Source organism: Delphinapterus leucas, chromosome 15, assembly GCF_059928025.1.
Source record: "Delphinapterus leucas isolate spDelLeu-1000000601 "Yukka" chromosome 15, BTC_Dleu_Yukka2, whole genome shotgun sequence".
NCBI lineage: Eukaryota > Metazoa > Chordata > Mammalia > Artiodactyla > Monodontidae > Delphinapterus > Delphinapterus leucas.
The window spans coordinates 49,953,982-49,977,874 of NC_143143.1; the positions used below are offsets into that span (position 1 = coordinate 49,953,982).

General features: G+C 39.8%; 1 protein-coding gene across 1 annotated transcript in view; it reads right to left on the reverse strand.

Moving 5' to 3' along the window:
- The window catches only part of SLX4IP (SLX4 interacting protein), a 187,365-nt gene that overhangs the window by 25,709 nt on the left and 137,763 nt on the right, over window positions 1–23,893 (reverse strand). The window contains exon 5 of the mRNA XM_022556451.2: window positions 1,506–1,583. Within this exon, the coding sequence (XP_022412159.2) occupies window positions 1,506–1,583 (78 nt within the window). The remainder of the gene's footprint in view (window positions 1–1,505; window positions 1,584–23,893) is intronic.

Consider the following 23,893-nt stretch of genomic DNA (forward strand, 5'->3'; position numbering starts at 1 on the left):
GATATGTGCATGGGTGCGTGGGTTTATCCCTGGGCATTCTATCCTGTACCATTGATCTATATTTCTATTTTTGTGCCAGTACCATACTGTCTTGATTACTGTAGCCTTGTAGTACAGTTTGAGGTGAAAAGGGAACCCTCCTGCACTGTTGGTGGAAATGTAAATTGATACAACCACTATGGAGAACAGTATGGAGGTTCCTTAAAAAACTAAAAATAGAACTATCATATGACCCAGGAATCCCACTACTGGGCATATACCCTGAGAAAACCGTAATTCAAAAAGAGACATGTACCGCAATGTTCACTGCAGCACTATTTACAATAGCCAGGACATGGAAGCAACCTAAGTGTCCATCGACAGATGAATGGATAAAGAAGATGTGGCACATATATACAATGGAATATTACCATTAAAAAGAAATGAAATTGAGTTATTTGTAGTGAGGTGGATGGACCTACAGTCTGTCATACGGAGTGAAGTTAAGTCAGAAAGAGAAAAACAAATACCGTATGCTAACGCATATATATGGGATCAAAAAAAAAAGGCACTGATGAAGCCAGTGGCAGGGCAGGAATAAAGATGATGCAGACATGGAGAATGGACTTGAGGACGTGGAGGGGGATGGGTAGAGGGGGAAGCTGGGGCAAAGCGAGAGTAGCATCGACATATATACAGTACCAAATGTAAAACAGTCAGCTAGTGGGAAGCAGGAGCACAGCACAGGGAGATCAGCTCGGTGCTCTGCGATGACCTAGAGGGGTGGGATAGGGAGGGTGGGAGGGAGGCTCAAGAGCGAGGGAATATGGGGACATATGTACGCATATGGCTGATTCACTTTGTTGTACAACAGAAACTAACACAGTACTGTGAAGCAATTATACTCCAATAAAGGTGCATTTAAAAAAAAAAAAGAAAGTGCCCGTAACTGCAGATTCCAAGAGCAAACCTCCACACAGTTACTTTTTAAAGTCCCTGTTTCATGTCTTATGTACTAAAATCATCCAAGGAAGCTGAGCCAGATTTTCTTTCCGGTCGTTAGCATCTGACTCTGTTGTTGTTGGCTGGACACGTCTGAAATCATTTCCTCAGTGGACGTCTTGACTTGGGGAAATGGGGGCCAGGGTGGGGGGAAAGCAGGCCTCATCACACACCTAGGAAAGCATTTTCTTGTGCACGTGCTTGCTCTGTACTCCTGGGCCTTGGTGCGCACGGACAATGGTGAAGTGAGTCACAGTTTAACTGCCTGTCCAGTCACTCTGGAAGCTCAAGGAAAGTGCTGAAATGCAGCAGGAAAGGAAAGTGGAGCGTGGCACCACTCACTGCGCTCAGGCAGGCAGTAAACAGTGCAAGATGAAACACAAATAATCACAAGTGCTTGCAAACACTAAGTTTCATGAAGGCTATGAGGCAACTAGGAATCTTCATTCCTTAGTTTTCACCCCTTCTCTAAGGACACGTTAATTGTGCACAATGCCTGACGACCCAAGAAATTGGCTTCTCACCTGCATTCTGTGAGCCCCGGAGGCAGCGGAGACGTATCCCTCTCTTGAGGAAATAGGCTGTGATTTGAAAGCCATAACCTGTAAAGTGAATATCATATGATATCACTCATATGTGGAATCTAATTTAAAAAATGATACAAATGAACGTATTTACAAAACAGAAACAGATTCACAGATTTCTAAAACAAACCCATGGTTACCAAAGGGGAAATGTGGAGGGGGAGGGATAAATTAGGAGCTTGGGATTAACATACACACACTACTATACATAAAATAGATAACCAACAAGGACCTACTATACAGCACAGGGAACTCTACTCAATACTCTTTAATGACCTGTATGGGGAAAGAATTTGAAAAAGAATGAATATGTGTATATGTGTAACTGAATCACTTTGCTGTACACCTGAAACTAAAACAACTTTGTAAATCAAGTATACCCCATTAAAACAAACAAACAAACAAACAAAAACCTGTAAAGTGAAAGAAGACAGCATTAGATAATGAGCTTGTTTGTGACTGAATCCCACAGGCCTGGCCCAGTGCCTGCCATCCAGTGAGCATTCAATGATTACCTAGTGAGCAAAAGATGAAGAGAATCCGTAGAGGGCCTCGCTTAGAGGAAGGGGTGAACAGTGTACGCTTAGCTCTTCCAGGAGGCCCGGCCACGGCACCTGGAATAGCCTCCAGTCCCTGAATCAGCTCAGTTACTTTATCTGTAAATTGGAATAAATGAGGTCTGACCAAACAGGCCTAACAACCAGTCCCTCCAGGTTGGAGGATTAATTCAGGCTGAGCTGGTGCACCAATCTTGGCCACCTTCTGATGCTCATTACTTATCAGCTCACAGAAAGAAGAGTTTAATACCTATTTGAAGAAGGGTGTATTTCGCCTGTAAATAAGTTATTCTAATTCAAGTACAGTAAAGCTTCCCCTAGGACGAGATGAAAAGAAATATGACAAGAACCTCCCCCCCAACCCACGAAAAGAGAAGAGGCAGAAAGAAAACTCTCCAATCCACCAGAATGGCCAAACTGAAAAAGGCCAAGAGCGCCAAGTGTTGGCAATAATGTGGGCAAATGGGAATTCTCATGCACTGCCGGTGGAAGTATGAAATGGTACAGCTTCTTTCAGCATCTAAAGCTGAACTTAAGCATAAACACACAGAACATTAATAGCACTTTTCACAATAGTTCCAAACTGGAAGCAATGCAAATACCCATCAAAAGTAGAATTTTTTTTTTTTTTTTTTTGCGGTACGCGGGCCTCTCACTGGTGGTGTGTCCTCTCCCGCTGTGGAGCACAGGCCCAGCGGCCATGGCTCACGGGCCCAGCCGCTCCGCGGCATGTGGGATCCTCCCAGTCCGGGGCACGAACCCGTGTCCCCTGCATCGGCAGGCGGACTCTCAACCACTGCGCCACCAGGGAAGCCCAAAAGTAGAATTTTTAATTGAAAAAAAGGGAGGAGGTAATAGTCACACAGTGCAATCCTACTCTGCCCCTAAAAGTGAGTAAGCTACAACTAGAGGCAATATCAGAACTGAATCTCACAAACATGATGTTAAGTGAAAGAAGCCTGCTCCAAAGGAGTGCATTCCATCTGTGATGATGGAGACATTACCATTCACCTTACAGGGCGGCAATGGAATTTCAGGTGGCTCACAGGAAGCACCAGCATAGTTCCTTCCTTCCTTCCAGCCCCCCTCCAGGTATAGACTACTCTCTTGATGACTCTCCTGAAATCAAGTAAAAACGTCCGGTTAACACAGTCCAGTACTTGGTGGAAGAATCAGAAGTGAAAGGCCCACCAAAGATTGGTGAGGGTTCCCAGGTTCTAAAACAACCTCTGAAAATTGCTAACTCTTAAAGACAGTATTTTATTTATGAAATTGGAAGGTCCAGGAGTTAAAAAGAGGTGTTCTCCAGGCCCACTGGATTCTCCAAAGACTATCATTATGATTCTTTTGACATAACTTGTACATAAAGAACACAATTAAAGTTTCCAGTTTTACATTCAAGTATCCTTCTGTCACCCTCGTAGAAAGATCCAGAACATCAGTGACCACAGACTTGATGTTCTGTCTACACAAGCTATGGCTCTGACAGCACAACTGCTTCAGTCACGGGGATTTTGAAATAACAGTGACATCTATGGTGGGATAATCTCCAGATTTACTGAGATGAAATATATTTTTTCCTAACATACTTGAAGTGGATTGCACTTTGGTCATGTGGCTTTCTTCTGCTTAAACAAACAAAATATGCACACCACTGGCATTTTTCTGAGTGCTTTAAAACAAATACTTCAGCCCTTAGGTCACCGAGAGAGTGGAAGTGACATCCACATCTGTTTATTTGTCCTACTGCTGGGGGAGGGGGATGGTAAGAGAGGAGTCCTTAACAATTTGGGATTTACAAACACACAAAGAAAGGTGATTTTCAAAGTAATGATTTATCATGTGAGTCTTCCAAAGGACTGACAGCAACAACAAAAATGCAATATCGAAGTCATTCTGCCTTTGCTGGTGGATCACACTTAATGCTTACAGTTCCAGGTGATCAAGAGTCAGATGGCATGCTCAAATTTTCAAAACTCTTTTCCCTGTACAAAATCTCCAGCGATAAAGTGTTATTAGTAGGAAGGCACTAAATCTGAAGTCGACTAGGAAAGCTCGAGCTCAGGAAGCCTGGTATCTGGAGATACCACTTGAGTAATAACTAAATCCTGCTTGGTCAGCTGTCTCAGTAGGACACCTTCCCCTATAGAAAAATAAAGCAGTATAAGTCAAATTCTGACTGTTTTACTACTGACATTACTAGGAGAAATGAGTTTATTGAAATCCTTCCTCTTCTGTCCCCCACCCTCCCGGACAGGATTATGTTAAAGGCAATCATTCCTCAGCTGGTGTCTTGTTATGGTTTTTAGTGGAAAACCCTGTCGAATGGCACCTATAAGAGAAACGGTAAGTTTACCATGGAAAAGAGATTTGCACCTGCTTAGTTCAAATTCTACTGGCTGTAGGAAACCTTACTGTTTAAAGAGAAACTTGAAGAGAGAGAAAACACAAGAAGTATTTGTGTCAGTTCTTACGACAAACTAATTTTGATATGTAAACGAAGAAACTCACTGCTGTTGAAATATACTGAACTGAAATGCTTAGGGAGCTGTACTTCATTTATCCATAGATAATAGGCAGTGATAAAGAGTACATTATCTTTGCTCTTTAATGAAACTGGCTTCACAGACTTGAGCAGGCTACTGAGATCCTGTATTATCCAGGGTTAATGTAAAGCTCCACACTCTCGAAAGCTAAATAGCAGCTTGGCAAAGAATCCAGGAGGCCCTCTGTTTCCCCTTCTAGGGCACCAGCTTGCAACGCTGATGTTCTAAATGCCCGGAACCAGGGTCAGGGCCAGCGGGGGAAGAAGCAAAATGGAAATCATAAAGTGATATTCATCTGAAAACTACATGACAATGGTATTCCAAGATCCAGAGGCACTTATAAATCACACTTAAGGATGCCTGTTTTCTTTGAGCTACTTACTGTGGGCCTCCTTAATTTGAAAAAACTGTCTGTAGCCACAGAAAGAGATTGGGGTTAGAGAGAGGACTGCTTTGTAGTGGAAGCACCTTTCCACCAGGAGTCTTGAGGTATGTCTACTTCTAGAAATAATTTATATTTATGCATTGCTTAATGTCATGAGACATCCAGTACCAGCAGGAGGCCATCGTCTCCCATGGCCCCCAAGCAGCCCCAAAAGTCTCCCATCCCTGTGCCTCCCGCATTCCGTACTTAATAAAGAGCTGCTGCACTTCCGGCTACCTTTCTACAGACAACCCTGCAATGAAGCCCCAGATGATGACTTGTTACCACATGTACTTCCTTCTGTTCTTCACCAAAGAACATTAAGTATCCAAGAAAGAAAGGAGGCAGGGGTCAGTAATATTTGTGAGAGAAAGAAAGGGTGGTCCATGTTTTAAGGACAGAGTTCTGCTACTATTTCATTTAACATTCTGCCTAAAATAAATTGTTCCAAATGGTTTTATTAGAAATTCAGAGATTTCATGAATAGAAAGGGAAAAACAACAACAAAAAATCAAGTATGAGTTGAACAAATTCCATCCTGGCTTAGCCAGGCAATAGATTAGTTTTAAGTAGTACTGTGCTCCAATGAGTAATACTTTTGAAGGGAGTGGTCGTTTATTTGGGTTGTTACATTTCATAGTCCCAAGACACTAAGAGCAAATATCCAACATGGAGTTTTTACTGTAAAACTATCCAGCTTCTCTTGTTTTCCAGGGGATTCCTGGCCAACATGACTTGAGCTTCCCCAAGACTGCCAAGGGGAAGCTGTGGTCCAGTGCATCATGGTGGGAAGCCCTCTCCCACAACGACTAGGAGACCAATTCAAGGGGAGCCTGGTAAACTGCCTTGGGTCAGCCTGCTGAGCCCCTGGACAGCCGGGCAGGTAAGCACCCTTCACAGTGGGTTCCGCCCACCACTTCATGGCTCCCCTCCAGCGAAGCCTTCTCCCAAACCACAGGGCAGCCTCAGCAAGATATACTGTGTCCCACAACACTTCTCTCCCAGAGGTGACGGCTTCCTTAGTATCCTCACGCACAAGCATGAAAAATTTCCAACACCCAGAAAAGAGGAAAAACAGTGCCATGAACACCCAAAAGCCCGCCATCTATACCCAGTAATGGTTAATATTGTATCATATTTCATATACCCACTTGCTATACCATTTCAGAGTAGACATCATGACGTTTTACTCCTAAATATGCAAGCACAGACTCCCAGACAATGACATTCTCCTATATCACAAAATACTGTGATCATAACTGTTATGACATTATTGCTCAAATAGACAGTCCATGTTCAAATTCTCAAAATGCCCCCAAAAAGTATATCACTGACTTTCCTCCTGAACTAGGATCCAACCAAAGGTCATGCATTGCATCTGGTTATGTCTCTTACACATAGAATAATAAAATAACCTCTTCCTTTTTTCCATAACTCTGACCTTTTAAAGAGATCAGGCTAGTGTTTCTGGAGAATGACCCCCATTCAGGATTTGAACTTTAAAGAAAAAATCTCAGTTGCCTAAATACAAATTTTCAAACTGCATGCTATTTTATTTATTTATTTTGCAGTACGAGGGCCTCTCACCACCGCGGCCCCTCCCGTTGCGGAGCACAGGCTCCGGACGCACAGGCCCAGCGGCCATGGCCCATGGGCCCAGCCGCTCCAAGGCATGTGGGATCTTCCCGGACCGGGGCACGAACCCGTGTCCCCTGCATTGGCAGGTGGACTCTCAACCACTGCGCCACCAGGGAAGCCCCTGCATGCTATTTTAGAATGCCAGTCATTTATTAATTCTGATGGTTTCTTTAGCTGCTGCAGGAAATTGCAGGTTCAGACTAAAGCTACAATTACAATTCCAAGTCTGAACCACACACGACTTGAAGATTCAGTCCTAAAGTTGATTTTGAAGAAACCAAATCTTAAATTTATAGATACTTCAATTTTCAGCAAAGGTAAGCTTACCTAAGCAGGTGTGATAGTGGTCTCATATTGGTCTACATTTGTTTTAAGAAAGGGGACTTGGTGGCAATCAGATGACTATGGGCTGAACTAGAAGCAGCTCCACACTGTGCACCAGTTCAGACTTGTGACTCTTTCCAGTCTGAGGTCATGAGTCAGTGCTCATTCACTAGCTGAAGACTTGGGTGAGATTTAATAAGACGGTAGGAAGGAAGGGTCTCATACCTATCAAGTATTGACAATGTCTTGGTGCTAGAATAGGCCAGGAATACATAATATATTTAAAAGATGGGTAACATGTGTGTTTTAAAGCTATTTAGTTCAGGAGAAATGAAGTTATAACTCATGACTTCTGAAACTGTGCCTATTCGGAAAGTCATACCAGTCCTTATCAGACAGTCAAGGGTAGAGAAATCATAAGCTTGATGCCATCTCTTGAAACATAAAGGAAAAACTAAGTATGAGACACCGTCTTTGAAAAGCCTTTATGGAGCCCTTTGAAACATTTTGTAGGTCTAAGTGCGACCTTCACCATTGCTGATGTCGGTGGGGTTGTAGAAAGAAACTGTTCTGTGGGAACCAAAAAACAAGTGTCCTGTCCTAAGTTTAAGAAGACACACACAGGATCCTAGTCTAAGACCACAGCTGGGAAACAATTTGGGTGGGTAAGTGGAATATTTGATCCTGGGCTAAAAGTTTCACTTATTACCCAAGACATTTAGAGACTCCAAAAAAGTTCCCTTGAGATAACATTTCATGTCTTTAAATAAGGACAGAACTGGACTCTGAGTCACAATAAAGCTATGTCTATTTGATGCCAAAACAAATGGGCAAACTGGTTAGTTCCATTAAAAAAAAAAAAACAAAAAAAAAAACCTGTGAACAAAATAATTACTTGAGGCCAAATTTACTTGGAAAAAAACAAATTTTCTACCTGTAACCTCACTGACTTTGTATGTAATACCACGGGCCACATGTGCTATTAATTTTATTATCTACAGGATCTATCAGAGATTGTTAACACTGAATGAGAAAGCTTCTCAGGGCAGACAAAAATTAGAATAAAACATACTGAGAAACTATCACTTTAGATTTTGTTCGCATACCACTTTCCCACTGTTTTGTTTATAAAAATATGCCCTTAACGTTAAATATGAAAACCGTGATTAGATAACATTCAAGCACAGATGAAATGATATTCAAAACGATGGTCCCCATGGTACTCATGGGAATGATGTGATACTGAGTACTTATAAAACTCAAAGTTACCTATAAAATCCTTCACTCACATTTATATAACTATGCATAAAAAGCAACACAGGGTTTTAAGAAACCTTCTAAATGAGGTAGCTAGTTGTTTGAACTGCTGGTTGTTGAAGCAGGTCCCTCTGCAATAGCTGTCAAACTTCCTGTGCCCAAGACGAGGATGCCAGATGAAGCACGACCTCTGTGGGCTCCTTGTCTTGCACAGGGCCCACTGCAGCTTCGACGACCATGTACATTGAGAAAAAGAGTTCTTGAACCATGGGATTTATTCCAACAGGGTCACAGACTCACAGGACAAGAAAGATCTCTGAGAAGTCACCTACTCTACTTCCCGCTTATTAGGACCATATTTATTTATTTAACATCTTTATTGGAGTATAAGTGCTTTACAATGTTGTGTTAGTTTCTGCTGTATAACAAAATGAATCAGCTATATGTATACATATATCCCCATATCCCCTCCTTCTTGCGTCTCCCTCCCACCCTCCCTATCCCATCCCTCTAGGTGGTCACAAAGCACAGAGCTGATCTCCCTGTGCTATGCAGCTGCTTCCCACTAGCTATCTATTTTACATTTGGTAGTGTATATATGTCCATGCCACTCTCACTTCGTCCCAGCTTACCCTTCTCCCTCCCTGTGTCCTGAAGTCCATTCTCTACATCTGTGTCTTTATTTCTGTCCTGCCCCTAGGTTCATCAGAACCTTTTTTTTTTTTTTTTTTAGATTCCATATATATGTGTTAGCATATGGTGTTTGTTTTTCTCTTTCTGACTTACTTCACTCTGTATGACAGACTCTAGGTCCATCCACCTCGCTACAAATAACTCAATTTCGTTTAAACCATATTTAAAAAACAATACTGAAAGACTGAATGAAAAATGCCATGCCTATACGTGTACAACTCAGTTCTTCCTTTACCACTTGAATTGAGATCGCACACTTAAATGCTTAAGGGGCAAGACAGGCAACAGGAAAGGGCTGGGTTCTGACAGAGGTGAACTGGAGAAAGCACACACCTGGTTTAAAGGGGGCAGCTGCTACTGAACTCCAGCCGTCAGCTGCTGCTGGAAACTTGGGTGCAGGGTACCAGATTTTAAGCCTTGCCAGAAAACCTGGAAATCTAAATTTTTATGTGAGATGTCCCAAATTTTAAATTAGCAATGAATTCAAATTTTTAAACTATGCCGTGCAGTCCAAAATAATGTTTCTGAGGGCCACTTGAGCTTCGCACTGCCAGTTCGCAATCTCTAATCTGAATTGCTCACACTTCAGTTGAAGTTCATTTTGTGTCCCGTCTTTGGCAGAGCTGAAGGAAAGCTGGCCACTACCACGTGCTTGGAGATAGGTATTCAGTTGCAGTACAGTCATTTATTCTAAGCTAAATAAACCCTGGTCCTTAATCTCACTACACAGGATGTATTTATCTACGTTTAAATCATCTTTCTGACGCTTCTAAGTCCTGATGGTAAAGATATACAGTTAAGGGTTTGACTCAAGGTGGGGGAAAAACTGAAAGATTACACTATTTTAGAAAACGATAATTGTATGAATGTGTGAGATCTGTACTTCAAAAAATCACAAAGCTTATATTAATTAAAAAAAAAAAAAAAAGGACTTGAAAAGATTTGAGTAACATACCATGTCCTTGGTTGGAAGGGCTAACCGGTACAAAGATGTGAATTGTTCCCGCATTTATTTACTTAACAAACATACTGAGTGCCTATTATGCACCAGACAATTCCAACCAAACTCACAATGAAAATGTTATTTTTGTGTGTGAAGGGAAGAGGCAGTTTGGAAGTTGCCAAAAAGAATTCTAAAAAATAATCTAAAAGAAGACTAAACTAGTAAAAAATAGGGGAACAAACTGAAAATGAAAAATTTTTTTCAAATTAAAGGTAATGTATACTTAATGTATTAAAAAAAAAAAACTAAACAGAAACAAAAATGAGGCATAAAGAGAAGGTTAAATCATCAACAATCCAACCACCCAGAGATGGTCACTTTGTCACCTTGACTTTTTTTTTTTTTTTTTTTGCGGTACGTGTGCCTCTCACTGTTGTGGCCTCTTCCGTTGCGGAGCACAGGCTCCGGACGCGCAGGCTCAGCGGCCATGGCTCACGGGCCTAGCCGCTCCGCGGCATGTGGGATCTTCCCGGACTGGGGCACGAACCCGTGTCCCCTGCATCGGCAGGCGGACTCTCAACCACTGCGCCACCCGGGAAGCTCCTGTCACCTTGACTTTGATACCCTCCAGATTTTTTTCAAGATACATAATCACACATATATTCTCTCTTTTTACAAAGATGGAGACATGATTTTTTAATGCTGCTTTATAATCTGATTTTTAAAAAAATCTCAGTGTTGTGTGCATTGACTTTGTGTATGGTATCTGTGAGGAATCCACTTTCATTCTGACCCCAACGCATAACCAATAGAATAGTCAACAGAAAGTCCCCACTGATCTGAAATGCCAGCTCTGTCGTACATAGACCTGTCTGAGCTATTTTACTCCATTGACTTATCAGTCAATGCACACTGTATTAATTACCTGAGCTTTATTTATAATAAATCTTAATATCCAGGAGTGCACGTTCCTCTCCTGATCCCCAACACTCTTTCTAGTCTTCATCAGGATTACTTGGAGTTATTCTTGGCCCTCCATGCTGTTCATAGAACTTTTAGTATTATTCGCTTGTCAAGCTGCATAAAAAAAACCCTGTTGGGAGTCTGATTAGAAAGGCCTTGAATCTATAGATCAAGGTGAAGAAAACTAACATCTTGATGATAATGAGACTTCCTATGCATTTAACATGGTAAATCTCCCAATTATTTTTAAGGACTTTCAAAATGTCTTTCAATAAAGTTTAACATTTTTCTATATAAATTTACTGCATACTTTGCTAGGTTTATTATGAGGTACTTCCTATTTTTGTTATGTTGCCATTGTACATGTTAGCTCCTAAAAATTATATTTTCCAACTGTCTGCTATTGTAATTGATTACTGTGTATGGACCTGCAGCTGAAAAACCTATGAAATTCTTATTAATTCTAATAATTAGTCTGCATATATCCTTTAGACTTTTCTATGTATTCATTTACCCCCAAAATGACCCTTTTGTTCTTTATTTCCAATATTTCATCTATATTATCTTCCCTGTCTTATTGCTTGGGCTGGAACCTCCAGTAATTATTGAATATTGTAGTAAGCATCTTTGTGGTGCTCTCAGTTATAAAAGGAATGCTTTTAATGTTTCACCACTGAGAACAATATTTGCTGTAGACTTTTTATAGACACAATCCTAATCTTTCCAAGAGTTTTTATCATGAATGACAGCTGCTTTTCCTGCATCTAGTTATCATATGCACTGTTCTCCTCTAATGTATTAATGTTGTACATACTACTAACAGGCTTTCTAATGATGAACCAACTTGGCATGATGTCATGATTTTTTTCTACATTGCCAAATTTGGTTTGCTGACATTTAGTTTAGGATTTCTGCTTTTATATTTGAATGAAATTGACTTGTAATTTTCCTCTCTTTTATTGTCCTTATCTGGTTTTAGTGTCAAATCATACTAACCTCATAAAATGAGTTGGAAATGTTAACTCTTATTCGATTATATAAAACTGGAATTACCTATTTCTTAAATTTTGAGGGAACTCCTTGGTAAAATATCCGGACCTGGTACTTTCTGAAGTAGTGGTCTAAATTGTTTAATTGAATCTATTCAGGTTTTCTCTTTATTCTTAGCTCAACTTTGCAGTTTATCTTTTTCTATGATTTTTTTTCCTTTCATCTAAGTTTTCAAATTTATTAGCATGAAGTTGTTCTTAATAGTCTTTAATTAGTCTTTTAATTTCCACTGACATCTAATTACATCTTTTTTTCATTACTAGTATTTCTACTTCTAGTAATTCTCTTCGCCTTTTTCACACTTGATTTTGACCACTTTTATTCTTGAAAATTTATTTAAAAATACTTAATTTGAGCTATTTAAAAAATCCTTTCTACTATACATTTCCTGTATAATTTCTTTATATTCTTTTATTTGTCTCCTCTATTTTCCTTGAGTTTATTAATTTGTTCTTTAACTAACTTCTTAAGCTAGATGCTTAACTTATTCATTTTCAGCCTTTCTCCTTTTCTAATATAAGCTACAAATTGCTCTATGTAGGTGTGCCCTACAACTTCTGGAAAGTAGTCTTTTAATTATCACACTTTAAATATTTTCTGATTTCAATTCAGATTTCCTTTCTGTCCCACATATTATGTACAACTATGCTTTTTAATTTCCAAAAGTATCTCTTTGTTACTAATTTCTAAATTAGAGAATGTGATTTATCTTTTTTTAAAATTTGTATTTATTTATTTTTGGCTGCATTGAGTCTTCGTTGCTGCATGTGGGCTATCCCTACTTGTGGCGAGCGGGGGCTACTCTTTGTTGCGGTGCACGGGCTTCTCATTGTGGTGGCTTCTCTTGTTGTAGAGCACAGGCTCTAGGTGCGTGCGTTTCAGTAGTTGTGGCATGCGAGCTCTAGAGCACAGGCTCAGTAGTTGTGGCACACAGGCTTAGTTGCTCTATGGCATGTGGGATTTTCCCAGACCAGGGCAGGAACCCGTGTCCCCTGCATTGGCAGGCAGATTCTTAAGTCACTGTGCCAGCAGGGAAGTCCCCAGAATGTGATTTATCTTGCATGATCATATTCTGTGAAATTTTTTGAGGATTGCTTAACAATCTAATGTGATCTAGTTTCGTAAATGTTCTCTGTATGTTTTGATAAATATGAGCGTTCTCTGGCTACAAAATATGTCCACTGGTTCAAGCTTGTTATTTGTTTTGGTCAAATCTTTCATATCCTTCTTATCTTTTCATCCTTTTGATCAATTTATTAATGAGAATGGTGGGTTAAGATCTCTCTTTATGATGGTGGATTTATCAATTTCTTTTCAGTTCTGTCCATTTTGCATGATATTTTTGGGAACTGTATTATGTACACAGAGGTTTAGAATTTTTATATGTTCAACATAAACTGAACCTTTACTCAATAGTCAGTGGTCTTCTTTAACTTTAGTAATGTTCTCTGCCTTAAACATTTTTGATTTGATACTAATATACCTGCTCCAGCTTGCTTTTCAGTGGTATTTGTCTAGTATACCCTTTTCCTTCTTCTTACTTTTGACTTTTCTGAAGTCTTATGTTTTAGGAATATCTCTTATAAATAGCACATGAATAAAATCTTTAACAATCTAGTCTTTAAAATATTTGACCACAATTATCAATAGATATGGATTAATAGCTATTGTTTTTTTATTTGCTTCACTTTTTCTCTGTTTGCTTTTAAAGCTCTTTCATTGCCATCTTGGATTGATTTGTTTTTCCTCCCTTCTTTCCATTTCCCTTCTTCCTTCTTGCAGTGTCACACTATAATTTTTCAAATGAATATTTAATCTAACAAGTCTAAAGCTAGTCTACCTTTTTACCCCCCTCCAAAAAGTCAAGACCTACTAATCACCCATGCCCCTCTTCTACTACGTATCTGCCAATGCTTTCCAGGATTTTAGCTTTATCTTGATTTTATAAATCCTATAAATTATTCACTTCTGTTGCTTCGCTGCACCCACATAGTTATCATTTTCTTTGTTCACATCTGACTGCTCCTCTGGCCTCTTTCCTGGGATCATGCCCTGCTTCCTAAAGAAGAGCCTTTGGAAGTCCTTATAATGACATTTTGTGAATAGCAAGCTTTTTCAGTTGTCTCTATGTTTGAAATACCTTTATTTCACCTTCAGTCTTGAAAAACAACTTCACAGAATAAAGAATCCTAGGTCAACTATTATTTTTTTCTCAGAACTCTGAAAAAAATCATTCTAGTGCCTTGGATTATATTTTTGCTGTTAATTAATTGATTGATTTAAAAAATATGATCTGTCTTTTCCTTCTGGCAGCTTTTAAGACCTCTTTTAAGTCTTTGGCATTTGGGAATTTACTGCAATATATCTAAGATCTTTTGAAAAATTTATCCTGCTGGGATCTGCTGAGATTTCTTAAATCAGAGAATACATCCTTCACTCCTTTTAGAAATTTGTCAGTCTTTTTCACTTTAATTCCCACCTCCAATGCCTTTTTCACTGTTCTCCTGGAACTTTGATTTTTCTTATGATGAATCCATTTTCTCTTTTCCTAATTTGCCGGGATCCTGCTGAAACTCTGACTGATGTGATACTGCCACATTCCATTCCAGAAAAAAAAAAATTCTAATTCACATTCCCACCAAGAGTATAACATCATGTCCATTTCCCCATATTCATACCAACATTGAGCAATCAGCCTTTACCTGCCTAATAGGTTAATGCTCACAGCTCATGGCTTTTTAATTTCCAGTTCTTTAACTGCAAGTAAGGACAAACTTTATTTCAGATACATTTGTATTTCTACATGTCCTTTGTTCATTTCTATTAGGGTGCAGAGCTTTTTTTAATTTATTTTTTTCACTGATTTGTAAGCATAATTTTACAATAATTACATTAACCTTTTATCTGAAAATGTTCCCATATTATCACTTATACTTTAACTTTGTTTATAGTATTTTTTATTTTGCCAAAGTATTTCCCACTTTTATTTAGTAAAACACATATATTGTTTTGAAATTCTGACATAAAGCTTTTTGCCCATGCCAAAAAACAACAAAATCACTTACATTATCATTTTCTTATAATATTTTTATCTTATGTTTAAGTCAAAAATTACAAACTAGGGCTTCCCTGGTGGTGCAGTGGTTGAGAGTCCACCTGCCGATGCAGGGGTCACGGGTTCGTGCCCCAGTCCGGGAAGATCCCACATGCCGTGGAGCGGCTGGGCCCATGAGCCATGGCCGCTTAGCCTGCGCGTCCAGAGCCTGTGCTCTGCAACGGAAGAGGCCACAACAGTGAGAGGCCCGCGTACAGAAAAAAAAAAAAAAAAAAAAAATCACAAACTAGTGGCCTACGAAAGTGCACGTGGTGTTATAAAAGTTTTTTAATTAGTTACAAACATTTTAAGGATTGGGCAAGTTTACATGAAAATATGTATTTTCAGCTTCACTTGAAAAATCAGAATATGTAGCACATGGGCCTACATTTCCACAATGGCACAGAATGTCTAAAATTGGTAGAAGCTACAGCAAGCCAAGTGGGGGAAGGTGAGGATTATCGGTCGTGATAGAACTAATGAGAAAGGGACACATTCAAGGGACACTTCAGAGACAGAAGCAGAGACAGGTTTGGTGGTCCACAAACAACATGCGCAGAGAGGGTGAATTCCAATGACAGTGTTTCCAGCTTTGTTGACTTGGTGAATGGGGGCTTGCTAAGGAACAGGGAGAGTGGGGAGAATTGGTAAGACAATGAACCAATCTTTAGACAGAAGGACCTATGAGATATCTGGGAACGGCTGTCTGGGAAGCAAATGGAAATAAGGTGTGGACTTCAGAGGAGAAGTGATGTCTGGAGATATATACTGAGGCAACTCTGACCAAAGGGAAAAGAGGTCCATGGTGGAGCATGCCAAGCGAGAAATGAAGAGGATGAGGGTCAGCAGAGAAAGAGGCACCCACAGGAGTGGTCAGACGGGAAAAGGGATAACCATGGGAGTGAGGTCTTGGAAGTTAAGGATAAAGAGAGTTTCAAGGTCAAATGCATTAGTGAAGGTGGAAGTAGAAAACACTAGGAGTTGACAATTAAGAGGTGGTCGACAGCACTTCTGAGGTGGCTTCACGGTAGAAGAGTGAATGAGGGTGAGAAAGAGGGCACAAAGAGACAAACATCTGCTCCAGGAACTCTGCAAACAGGAGGCAGCACAGGAGTGTCAGGGGAAACTACTGAAGTAAAGGCAAACCGTCGTTTGTCCCTCTGGGACCACACTCCTGTTCCCGTTCCCCAGGCTCGTGCTGGCTTTCTCGACAGGCACTGTCTTACTGAGTTCTGTTAGGAACTTACCGTGGCTCTGTCCTTCGTGACATGCGGTCACTGCTTTCTCCTCTGTGTTGACGTAGTCTGTCTTCTGTTCTATGTTTGCTAGTCAGCATTTGTCTGTAACAAACATTCCTCTCAGGATTGTCACCGTCATTTGGGATTTGTATCCCACTTTACAAGGTGCTAGGTCTTTTTGCCATTTTTGATGCATTCACTCAAGCCATGGATGAAAACACCAAATATGCCCAAAGTTTATCATCAATCCTCCTGTTTCTTCCAGTTATTAAATAAACCACTGTGAAGTTCAAGTGACCACCTACTGGTCTAGAGTCTTTCCAACTCCCAAGCATGAGCTCTCTGCCCATATCTAAATCACTCGAGGAATTTGAATCTCCACCGCTAGGGTCTTTTACAAATGCATAGGATTCCTGTATCCCCCGCATCCGAGAACCCGATGTAGATCTGAGGTGGGTGCCAGAGAACTGTATTCTTTTAAAAAAGCTCCAGGGGATTCTAATGCACAGCTGAGGTTTGGAAGTCACTGCTCTAAATCTTATTTTGTTGATTTACTGGTCTGTTATAATGAAATTAGTAGCAAGAGTCTCGCTAGAGTAATGGTGGTACTTTACAGAGTTGTTGGAAGACAAAAACAAAATTCGAGTTCTGTAAGTGAATGTAAGAGAAATTACACGAGTTCCTTAAACACAAACAGATAGGCCTTTGGCAAGAATACTATAGCAACAGTGAAGAGGCATGGGGAGAAAGCTAATTTCTAAGGCACTCAAGGCTCAAACTACCAAGGCAATTGATGAGAAGCCAATGCATATTAGCTCTATTATTATCGCACCTCTGGAGGATTTCAAAGAACAGCTCTCATGCCTTCTTTGTTTTCTTCTCTCTCTCTCTTTTTTAACTGCTGCTGATAAACTTTTTCACAGAAAAACAAAAAAAACACCACATGCTTTTCCTTTTCTTATCTTCCACAAGTCCTTAGAGCTCACATAAAATGTACATCATTTTGATGTGTAAAAAATTAAAGTGATAGGTATGCAATGACTTATGATCTTAATTAAGACGTTAAATCAGATCTCATATAGGCTCAGGTTAAAAAAGGAACAAACTATGGATGCTATCGGCAAAGTCCAGAAGAATATGTAAAGGGGTCTTTTAAATTTTGTTTTGCTGACACAATATTTACTGTTAATATAAATATTAAATTAACCAATCAAAAATACTGATTGCTAAAAATATCATAAGAAACTCCATTTTCACCATATAAACATTGTTAACATGAGATTATGAGAGATAAAACCAGGCATCACGTGCTGCCCAGTGAGATGCAGTGGGAAGTACACCCCCCCCCCCGCCCCACCACAAAGGATTCTTGCACAAGAAACAACAACAGGGGACCAGACTTCATCAAGCCCTCACTACCAGGTTACAGGAAATACAGGGCTGGAAGAGCATGTTAACACCACCATGCAGATACAGCCAAACCCAAACTGTGGGAAATTCCAGAGGACACTTGACCCAGTTTCTTCAACAAGTAAACAGCAAGAAGAAAAAAAAAAAACTGGGAGAGGTTTTCCCATAGGTTCAAAGAGATATTTATCTAAGGTAAAGAGAATCATCCAAATGCAATCAGGGTGTGGACCAACCTTGTCTGGACCCTGATTTGAACAATCCAACTATAAAAGAATTGAAGAGATGTTCAGAGAACTCTGAAGACAGACTATATATCTGATGACATCAAGAATTTTTTTTTTTCCTTAAGGGCACTTTGATCATTTAAGAAAGCAAACAGGGGCTTCCCTGGTGGCACAGTGGTTAGGAATCCGCCTGCCAATGCAGGGGACATGGGTTCGAGCCCTGGTTCAGGAGGATCCCACATGCTGCAGAGCAGCTGGGCCGTGCGCCACAACTACTGAACCTGCGCTCTAGAGCCCGCGCACCTAGAGCTGGTGCTCCAAGACAAGAGAGGCCACCGCAATGAGAGGCCCATGCACGGCAATGAAGAGTAGACCCTGCTCACCTCAACTAAAAAGAAACCCCACGCACAGCAACGAAGACCCAACGCAGCCAAAAATAAATTAATTAAAAAATAAACACAAAAACAAACAAACAACCTCATCTTTTAGAGCTGTGTATACTGAATCATTTGTGTGTAAAATAATACGATATTCAGCATTTACTTTAAAAAAATCGGCGGGAGGGGGCAGGAAAAAGCATAAATGAAATAGCATTGGCTATATGTTAAAAATGTGATACTGGCTGATGGATAAGTGGGGGTTCGTTGTATGATTCTATTGATGTGCTTATCTGAAATTTCTAAGTTACAAAATGAAAGTGAAGATTCTTTCAAAGAAGGCTTAATTTTTAAAAAGAAACACCATCATTTGATGAAAATGTTCAAGAATCTTAAAAAAGGATGCACTTTTCTTCTTTTAAATATTTGTGTTTAAAAGAAAGTCCTTCTTCCAAAGTCTCCAGAACATAAATCTTGATTAAAGCTTGATTTTCTAGGTAATTTGCTAACTTTGGAAATAAGATTTTATAAAGAATGCAAAAGTATTCTTTATTATGTTGTGAAATTTAGTCATAATCTTTAGAATCATCTTCCCTGAGGAGATAACGATTACAAGGCAACCTAAGCAAAAATGGTCCAACAGGTGATTGTAAAGCTCTTATCTTCCCGAAGCCTCAATAAGCACACTACTATACTTACAACAGGAATCGTAACTTCACCTCGAGAGTCTTTAACAATTAGCAGTCCAAGCTGAAAATATAACTGATTACAGATATAGTTATAGGGATAGCTATAGACACAGATACATACCTTTTGCAAACTCAAGCCACATTACCAACCTGTTAATAAGTATGGAGTAAAAAGTGCACCAGTATTAAAAAATACAGCTTTGCAGTAAAAAGAGCACATTGCTAAAAACTGAATCTGAGGAATCTGGCAGTCTGAGATAAAGGAGACCTTCCCACTAAAAACATAGAATCCAGGTAAAAGAAAAAATGTGTTTAAATATTGATACATAGCTGAGCTCGAGACAAATGGAAATATCAAGGAAATATCAAGGAAATACCAGGAATGGAGAAGGCAAGAGTAGAAAACCAATGGGCAGACACCCTAAGGGCCTCTGGAGAAGGTCAGACAAACCCAGGCGAGGACTAAAGCTGTACCCTGGCCATATCCCGGTCGCCACCCAGCCCTGGGAGGAGACACTGCTCCATCATTCCATGAAAACCCCACTCTCGCCTGACTTGTATATTTTTCTTTTGTTGAATGCTGAGAACTTACCATCCCCTGAGGCTCCACAAAGCCTCCCATAACGTTTCATTATCCCAAACCTCCCAGCTTCCTGCCTAACCCTCCCACAGAACCACTTTCCTGCCCTGCCCTTTCTCTATCGCCACCTTCCAAATGCACACATTTTCAAGGTCACGCTTGAACTCACTTGACTGAGATCTGAGATGTTTCCAGGCACAGTTCTCAGCTCTTTTCATAGCAACTTTCTCTCTACCTTTAATTGGTTTTATTAGAAGGTGTACATGATAAGAGGCCTTTCCCCCTGGTATTTGAAGGTACTAGACACTCTGCAGGGCTTTGGAGTCTCAGACAGGGAGTCCTGGGGATCCCAGCGGTATCCTGGGGTAGGTGTGAGTCTCAAAGCAATGGCCACCCAAGCAAGGGCATGAACACATGTGTTTCCTTCTGCCTCAAGCCATGCGCCGTCCCTCCCATGCCCCTCCCTGGCCTTGCGCTTCTCGTTGGTTTACTACGTTGTCTTCGTCCTTTCTCAGTGGCACACCTCTCCCACCAGCTCTACAGCGCCCAGGTTCTTCAAGAAGCTCTAGCCCCGCTCAGAGTTTTCCTCGACATGCCAGCCCCACCCATGCCTGTTGTCATCACCCCTCGCCCCTGGTCTTGCCCTGCGGTCCCAAGCTTATGCTCTGAGGGCCAGCTCTTCCCTATCCACCTGTGTCTGCACCCTCCACTCTGCTCATTTCCATCATTAAAACCCCTTCCCAGGGCATAGGAGCAAGACAATTTTTTTCTCTGCTCTCTTCTCAAAACACAGCTTTTCTTAAAAAACAAAAACAAAAAACTTTACTGAGCTCAGGAAAAATAAAAAATTCCTTAGAAATGGCAGTAAGGCCAACAGGGTTAAACAAGCTTGGGAATTCTATGTTAGTTATATAACAGAAGTTAAACATGACAGTACATGTCACACTGATGATGAGCTGTCACAGAGCGGGCAGGCTGGCAGCACACTGGAGTTTTCCCATATTAGTGAGGCATTCTACTGAGCGGGATCTTACTCTTTCTGACGCTGAAAATGATCTCAGGAGAGGAGTTATAGGGACCAGTGTGAACAGGAAATATACATTCTTTCATTCTGTCAAAAGCTGGATGTTCCTCTAATAGTAATAACCAAACCAGAGGCATCCAACTCATGCTGCTCGTGCACCTACGACAGAGAAGAGACAGAAGCGTTAAAGAAGGACAGGTACAATGCAAGTGCTACAACAAAGACATGTGCGGGAACTGGGGATGCCAAGAAAGGGTGTGTCTAATTAAACAAGGGAGAGTAACAAACTCAACTGGGAGGAGAGAGATCCCCAAGGAAGGGAAATAAATATCCAAGCAGAGTCTGCAAGCGTCAGGAGGATTCTGCTAAGAGGATTGACAATGGGAGGGCATCACACCCATGTTCATGTAAAACCACAGGCGACTCCTGTTGGCTCCTGGGAACCCTGGTAGAGTAGACCTCTAGAGACTTAGGGTTCAGAATGCACAGAAGGAAAGGGAGAGATGAAGGATGAGGTTGGATGGATAAGCAAAGGTCAGACTTTAACCCACAGTCAACTTTACAACCTAAAGTAAAAGATTTTAATGAGTTATTGAGACCCATGCGTGTCCCCAGTCATACCTTACAAATACTGTGAACTCACTAAGGCTTTTCCATTAATATGAAGACTTGACTATGACAAGAATCATTTTTCTCTACATCGATTTAGTTAAAATGGAATAATTAGAGTTGATACATCTGTAAAAGATTTAATCTAAAACCCTAGAAATCCTTTGGCAGATTCAATAGTATTTAATTAATTCATTAAAAGTCAGGTGTTTATAACAATTTAAAGTGAAGTTTATACCAACCAAGTTGGTATAAAACAGACTCTTGATTCTGACTAGTAAATGCCAGCATTAACCCTGCTGGGAAAATGAGAAAACAGTTCTGTTAAAAGAATGGGATGATGATTTAAAATTTACTACAAAGCTACAGTAATTAAAATAGTGTGACACTGGCATAAGGACAGACGTGTAGAAATAGAATTGAGAGTCTAGAAATGAACCCTCCACCAAGGGTGCCAAGACAATTAAATAGGGATAGAATAGTCTTTTTGACAAATGGTACTGGGATAACTGGATATCCACACGTAAAAGAAGAAGTTGAACCCTTACCTCACATCAGATACAAAATTAATTCAAAATGGATCAATGACCTAAATGTAAAAGCTAAAACTATAAAAGTCTTAGAAAAAAACACAGATATTTGTAAATCTTTGTGGATTTTGATTATGTAATTGTTTCTTAGATGTGACACCAAAGGCACAAGCAATGAAAAGAAAAAGAAATAGATAAATTGGACATCATCAAAATTTAAAACTTTAGTGTTTCAAAGGATACCATTAAGAAAGTGAAAAGACAATCCTTAGAAGAGAAGAAAAAGTTTGCAAACCATGTATCTGATAAGGGACTAGTATCTGAAATATGTAAGGAACTCCTACAACAACTCACTAATAAAAAGGCAGCTCAATTTAAAAAATGGACGAAGGATTTGAAGACATTTCTCCAGAGAAAATATACAAATGGCTAATAAGTATTTGAATAGATGGAAAACATCATTAGCCATCAGGGAAATGGAAAAATCAAAACCACAATGAGATACCACTTCATACTCAGCAGGATGGCTATAATCAAAATGACAGATAATAACAAGTGTTGACAGGATGTGGAGAAAAAGGAACCCTCATACACTTCTGGTGGGAATACAAAATGGTGCAGCCACTTTGGAAAACAGGCTACAAGTTCCTCAATATACTAAACATAGAGGTATAAAATTATCCAGAAACTCCTTTCTTAGGTATATACTCCTAAGAAATTAAAATAAATATCCACTCAAAAACCTATACAAATGTTCATAGCAGCATTATTCATAATAGCCAAATAGGGGAAACAGTCCAAATGTCTATCAACTGATGAATGGATAAATGAAATGTGACATATCCATACAACAGAGTATTATTTGACAGTAAAAAAGAAACAAAACACTACTGATAAATGCTACAACATGGATGAGCCTTGCAAACATTATGCTAAATTTAAACAGCTACAAAAACAACGTATTTTGTGACTCAGTTTATGTGAAATGTCCAGAATAGGGGGAAAGGTACTGGGGGAAAGTGGTTCCCCCAGTACCTTGTGGGTATTGTAAAGGCTAGTGGGTACAGGGCTTCTTTATAGAGTGACAAAAATGTTCTCAAATTTATTCTGGTGATGGTTGCACAGCTTTGTGAATATATAAAAACCACTGAATCGTATGTGTGAAATGAGTGAATCATATGGTATGTGAATTACATCTCAAGAAAGTTATTATTAAAAAAAAAAAAATGGAGAACGGGATGAAATGTTCTTCAGCTAAATGGATGGGAACTGTCAGTGTTTCTCATTCTTAAATCCCTAAATCAAGTAGGAAGAATGATGCTTTCCTCTGGCTGAAAATGTCTGAGACTTTCCAAATGGGAAATAATGACCGGCTGACATGATGGCCAATTCTAAAAGGCTACACAGAAACAATAGTCCATCATTTTACTAGATTCAGCAAATGCATCGGTGAGCACCGGATGTGTGAATTCTATAGTTTTTCAACAGTAGGCCTCCTAGACCTACAGTTATCCTAATTAAATGTCATTGGTGTATTCTGGCCCATCAGAGTACCACATATTACTACAGGCCCCCAGAGTTTATTCAGCCTAATTTTCACTTTTCTAAAAGGCTAGAGAAAAAAGATTTAATAAGTTAGAGCTGGAAAAAGGAAAAAAAAGTATGAAAAAGCCTCTTCACAAGAGGACTACTTCTAATGTGTACACTTTTGTTATTAACTAGTGTTTTACTAAAATAAGGATAAACTTACACAATGCAACAACCTGACAGTCTTCCAAAACTTCACATTACCTTGAAAGGAAATCTAGAAGCTGTTTTATTTTCAAATATATCTTATACAGAAAGATTTGTTAAGTGTTTCAAAAATGTTTTCTATTTAAAAGAAACCTTTACGAGTCATTCTTGTAAATAATGAGCATTTCTTTTCCCCCAGGGGAATAATTCCTACTTCAGTGTTTCTAAGAATACACAGGGTTAAAACCGTGTAAAATAGATTTTCTCACAGTTGGGGGAGAGCAAAACACCGCATAGGAAACCAGACAGCTAGGAGGTCAAAACACTACACTTCCAGGTCAGACTTCTGGTTGCAATTAAGTAAAATTCCTGCAAATATTTGGAAGGAAATCATATTTTTGGTGTCTCCTTTCTGGCCTTGTAA